Source organism: Triturus cristatus, chromosome 10 (assembly GCF_964204655.1).
Source record: "Triturus cristatus chromosome 10, aTriCri1.1, whole genome shotgun sequence".
In the NCBI taxonomy this organism is placed as follows: Eukaryota; Metazoa; Chordata; class Amphibia; order Caudata; family Salamandridae; genus Triturus; species Triturus cristatus.
The window spans coordinates 873,342,527-873,348,526 of NC_140593.1; the positions used below are offsets into that span (position 1 = coordinate 873,342,527).

Here is a 6,000-nt window from a genome sequence, read left to right on the forward strand (position 1 = left end):
TTAATATTTTCCTGTTCTGCGTTCTTCAGAAACCTCTAAGGTCCTTGGATTCCTCTAGGTTACTAGAAGAGGGTTGGCCCATTACTGTCCTGCACGTAAGCTGCTGCTCCCTCTTAGTCCGTAGAGCAAAGATAATTGTTAAAAATATTCATGAAAAGTTGACTGCTGCTCACTTTCCTTCGCCCATGTAGCCATTCCCATCCCATGTGTTCTAGGACTAGCTGAAACAGCAGATTTCTTCCAAGCAATATGCCCCCCTCCCCTTCTCATAAAAGTTCTTCCTCAGTTTCAGTAAGATCAACTCTGATCTGTTTGTACTGCATGTAATTGTCAAATATGGTGCGTCCTGAACTCTTTTCTTCTGTTTCTGAGTTTGGGATTCGACATGGTTGATTAAGGAGATGTGCATAAGCTCTAACTGGCTTTGTGCAAATCCTCCCACAGTGAGGCCAGTCCCTAAGCCAGCTACTTGTTGGGACCCAACTTGCACTCAGCCAGACATGCTTTCAAGTCCTCTTTCATGCATGTACCCATTGCCTCGCCTGTCCTCACTTTTTTTAGTGTTTGGGTGCTTTCTAGATCACCTATTTTTCTTTTTTGCCAAAGTTGAGCATGCCGGGCCTCCTTCTTTAGACCAGCCTCTCTCCTTTAAAGGGATTAGGACATTAATCACGCCTGCTGGTGCATCTCTTGAATGTGATGCTTATCAGTATCCAGAGTCCCCTCATACACAGGGCTGCATGAATTATGCGGCATGATTAGTTAAGTTATACGGCAAGAAAGGGCAGATTATGCAGCATACTTTATGATAGGATAACTTTATAATTACCGGTTCTCACTGAGCAATTGTTTAACTTGACACCCAAAGCCGCAAGCAGCTTTAAAGATAGTCACCCCTTGCGAAGTGCTTTCCACTGCACAGCAGTTTTTGTAGCTGTGTTTAGTAACATTTGAATTGTTTAGGCTAGAATTTTTTTTTTTTGGGGGGCGGGGGGGGGGGGGGGGGGGTGTCAAAAGCTGAAAATGATGTACCAGCTGATGCATTATTTGGCATAAGCAGAAAATCCATAATTGGGCAGAAAACGCCACAGCTGCAGAATCTCCTAATTCTAGTGGCCCTGCTCACACAGCAATATTCTGTCCTCACAGGTTGCTTGTTTACGTTTAAAGGACAGATGCTTAAACTGTACTCCTTGGCAGCTCTTTAAAAACAACCAATGGCAAATCTATCTGTTTCAACTATGTGACCTCTATTGGCTATGTCAACGTGATTTTAACATATTGCTCAGCAGCACAAGCTCGTGTTTAACAGCAGCTGTTGATCTAAGTCTGTGTGCACATGTGTATGTTTGAGTGTAACTAAAAAACAAAATGCTGCATGATTTAAAAGTTGAACAGTCATGCCCAGTGTAGCGTCAGGAATCCATTTAAAGAAGCCACAGGTCAGAACCTCGAACCCAGTGATAAAAGGCCATATGAAGTAAACATTGGAAGACCCACGCCATGAGGCTACTAAAGGATAAAATTGGGGTAGTGAGCGGAAAACCAGCTAGGCCAGCACCTAGAAACTATCCAAGGGAAGCCAGGGGAAACCATTAAAAAAGCTTTGTAGTATGGTGGGGGTCAGTGCGTGGGGCCACCGGGAGGCAAAATTAAAGAAACCAGCAGCTCACCGCCTATCATTTTTTGCATAAGCTGTAGAAAACAAACACTGTAGGGGGAATCAGAGGCAACTTAGAGAGAGTTCTAGAAAATAAGCAGAAACATACAATCAAAATGATAAAGGCACAGAGGGATGGGAGAAAGGCACAAGGATGAAAAGAGCCTGACTAGTGAGGGCGGTGGCAGGATGGAGAAAGCAGTACAGCAGTGGGGAGAGACAGGTGAAATGGCGCAGATTGTCACCTCTCCTTGAGTACAGACAGATTTAGGAAAGAAGGGGCAAGCAAAGGAGGGTGCAGACTATTGGGGGTGGGTCAAAATGGAGGAGGGTGGGGCGTGGATGCGCAAACGTAAATTAAGAGTGCCTGCTGGGCAGTGATAGGACACTGGTCACCAGAAACAGTACTTGGTCCAAGCTCCAAAGCATGGACAAAGAATCTGAAGAGTAGGAGGAAACACGGGGCCAGGAGAAGCTGCTGACCAATAGGAAGCAAGACCCATGTGGGGGCCAGCCCATGGTAATAAATGCAATGGATTTCTCAAGCGCTGTGCAGGCAAAACTCAATCACTAAGGGCTTCCACCAAAGTGCTAGTTGCATTAAAGGGGGGTCATTATCCCTCTCAATGTCCCTGACCTCCCCAACACAGTCCAGTGCAGAGGGAATTTCTCTTTTTCAGCTCCACAAATGGAGTCCTCCCGTGAGGCTCCCTGCTGCACAATTCTTTTTTAATTTTTTTATTGATTTTGCTTCAGTGGTCCAGAGCCTATTTACTCCCAATGTCTGGGCAGTCTTACCTAGACACTCCGTAGCAGATCCTATGCTGCTGCAATCCTGGTTCCAAGTCTGAGATCTCCTGATTGATGTGTGAAGGTCTAGCCCCCACGTTTCTTGTTTTCCCTGACCTATTCTTCCTGCCACACGCATTGAATGTTCAGCCGGGGAGGGGGTGTCCAGTTCTTCCCACTACTTAGGGACTTGTTAAGCCACTGGGCCTGGTTCTGCTGCCTCTTACACAGCCACCATTTATTTTGCTCTGGCTCTGCCAGTGGGAAGGACGAATGATGTGGACCTGCTCAGGCCTACTGAACATGCACCCAGAGTTCCAATCGTTCAGCCTTTTCAGGCCTTTGAACACTTAAGTTACATGGCCCCAGAGGATCATAGCTGCCATTTTGGCCACCAGCTCGGGAAGACCTCATCCTGACTTCCTGCAGATCCCTGACCACACACCAAGCTCTTCAACCACCCTGTGGTCCAGGGGTCAGAGGCTCGATAGAGCGACTTCCACTGTTTGACTTTTATATCCTCCATGCTGAGCATGACTGCGAGGTATAAAGCCGTGCAGAGGAGTTTTCACCATACTGCCATTTTAGGCAGAAGTCCGAAACAAATATTTTAAATAAACCTGGAGCCTTTCTCATTGACCCACTTCCCTGTACATGCATTTAAATAGCAATATGCATAGGCTAATTTCTGTCGCAGTACATTTGGGGAGTTCTTCTCAACTGCTCTGATTATCTGTTGTAGAATTGTTGGCAGTTTAACTTCAGATGTAGTAAAGCAAGTTGCTTCATTTGTCTGAAACCATGTTTTTTCCACATCTCCCATCCAATTCCATAATCCTTGGCCAGCAAACTTAGCTGCACTCAAAATATGCGCTTCTCGTGTCGACCAGAGTTCTCCAGCTTTTCTGTATTAAGAGCTACATATGTTCAATGAAAGTAAACCTGAGCTACTAAGTGTTGTATGGTGACTACATCGGACAAGATTACATTAGTGGCCACGACTGTAAGCAGTGATCACATCAGTGCATCAGACACGGTTCCAGTAGTAATGCAAATAAGGGCTAGATCTATCTGGTATGCCTACACGGGGTAATGCAAAACTGCCCTAGTTGCAAAGCCCCTGGCACCAAGGTTATAAGAGTAGTAATCCTCCCCAGCACCACATGATTTATCATTCAAATATCCGCTTTATATTGTGGAAATTCAAACATTTTTCTCCAAGGTAACCTTAGGAATACACAATTTTCAATTTTGGAATACATGTTAATTCGACCAAGCAAAAGCCTCTAATTTAGAAGGCTGAACATAGGAGCGCTACTTAGAGATAGCTGGAGAGCTACTAGTAGCTCACAGGCTACTTATTCAATAAGCCTCGTGTAGACTAAGTGTTTTGGTGTTTATTGGTATATCCGTGTGCTTTGAAAAAGCCCTCTTTCCATTTAAGTTTGTTCCCATTCATCTATCCGTTCTCCATACTTGATACTTTTGAGTTTCTGGCGCCACTTTTATGCAATCATTCAAGCTTCTTCCACCTTCCTTGTAAGTTTGTATTTATTTTCCTGGGTTTGAACAGTCTGCTGTTCAGTACAGAGATTAATAACCTTTATAGACTACATTATTTTCCAGTTTGTGGTTATTAAACCTGCCTTTAAAATGTAAGGGCTTCTGCCAGTTTGTGTTATTGAAAGGTTGGAGTCGTGCTTGGGCTGTTGTGCAGTCTAGTTAAAATATGTACTAAAAAGCAGGAACTAAATTTGTGGTATTTATTTTGCATTCTTCCAAGCCTCGCTAGTTGATACGTGGAATTAATCGAGAGGCTGGTTAGGGGGTGGGTGATGTAGCAGTGGGGGATTGAAGGTAAGTGCAAATAGAGTGGAGCAGAAAACAAACAAAAAACAAGCGCTGGTGCAATGCAGAGCTGGAGGTGTATTTGTGGCCAGTCAAGACAGGGTGGCCAATACCAGAATGGCAAGTGCACCTGGAAGGAGTCTTATGCACAGGAAGTGCAGTCAATGATTAGCTAAATTGTGCAGCGGGTAAAGGAAGCATTAAGTAGAGTGGGCACAGATTGTGGTATGGATGCTCTTTCGTAAGCAAAGGAAGCCCAAAGCAAAAGGGGATTTGGTGAGGTGAGCTGCCGTGTTATATTCATACTTTGTTTTAAGGAAAATTTGTAAGCAAGATGTTTGGGTTTTTTTTTTTTATTTATTTTTTTTTTTTTTACACATATTGTATAAATTATACGGTTATTGGCTTTGTGCTGATCAAATGTAAATCAAATATGTAATCAAATATGCGATTAGCACAATTGTAAGGACTGTGGGCTATCTTTCTTATTTGCTGCCCAAATATTGCTACTAGATGACTGTGTAATCATTGCTTAATTGTCTCACTTTTCTATATTTTCACAGGTGGATCTTAATTTCCCACCCTTCGTTTCAGAAGGTGCCAAAGATTTGATATCAAGACTGTTGCGCCACAATCCTGCCCAGAGATTACCGCTGAAAAGTGTTATTGAACACCCGTGGGTCAAAGCAAATTCCCGCCGCGTGCTGCCTCCCGTGTACACTGCCAAGCCATAAGAACGCTCCATGCCTATTGGCAGGATTTGTAAATAAGCGGATTCCTTATGTGTTTTTTAAACCAATATTTAACTTCCTTTATTTGTTGTCAGGTCTCTGTTTTGTGTCTGTTAGTCCATTTGTACAAAAACTCATTTATATAATTGAGGCTATTAATAAACAATTTAATAAATGGGTCTTCATTTTGAGGAACGTTACTGATTAATTGTTAGAAAATAGTTGCAAAGTGGTATGTGTATAACCTGGTGTTGGTTAGGCTTCTGGAGCCAAGTGTTAGGTTGCTGGGCCTTGCATTTGGAAGTTGATCTTGTCTCACTCTAGGTTCTGATGCTAGTTTATCAGTACTGGTGGAGTTCCTAGGATTGTGCTTTGGTGCCAAAGACTTCCCAAAGCCCCATCTTAATTTCAGCTGTCCAACACGTTTTATACGGCTAGGATGGTTCTTATTGTCCATTTCAATGAAATATGAAGCATTGGTGTTGTACATAGTATGCCGCTCGGATCTTGCTCCTTTACGATACCCCTCAATGAGACCATGCACACCTCCCAGGTCACAGCACAATCCCCCTGTAAAGGCCCCATAGACTACCTGGGGTCAAGGATAACTAGTCTCCATGGATTAGTTAAGGCAGGCTATTCATCCACATATAGATGTTCTAAACCGTATATATGGTTCATTAATACAATGTCTTTACTATTCGGGAGTGCATTCTAAGGAAATGATCTGTAAGCTCAGCTTGCATTAATGACCCTGGTTCTGATATAAAACATTACACATTTTGTCGAGTCGTAACAAATTGTTGCTGATTGTGTCTCAGTATGTTATTTTATATGCATATATGTGCAGCAGAATGGAAGCGGGTTTGGTGATTTTATTTTGAGGGCAAATCATGTACCCAAACAATCTTTGTTAAACTTGGTAAAACATGGGTGTAAGTCACAAAGTGCTACTGAATTATTGTGCAGATT

General features: G+C 43.1%; 1 protein-coding gene across 8 annotated transcripts in view; it reads left to right on the forward strand.

Moving 5' to 3' along the window:
* The window catches only part of LOC146796147 (aurora kinase B-A-like), a 67,701-nt gene extending 62,482 nt beyond the window's left edge, over positions 1-5,219 (forward strand). For all 8 annotated transcript variants that reach the window (XM_085628534.1, XM_085628532.1, XM_085628537.1 and 5 more), the window contains exon 9: positions 4,861-5,219. In XM_085628534.1, the coding sequence (XP_085484660.1) occupies positions 4,861-5,031 (171 nt within the window). In that variant the 3' untranslated portion in view covers positions 5,032-5,219. The remainder of the gene's footprint in view (positions 1-4,860) is intronic.
* The last annotated feature ends 781 nt before the right edge of the window (positions 5,220-6,000 follow it).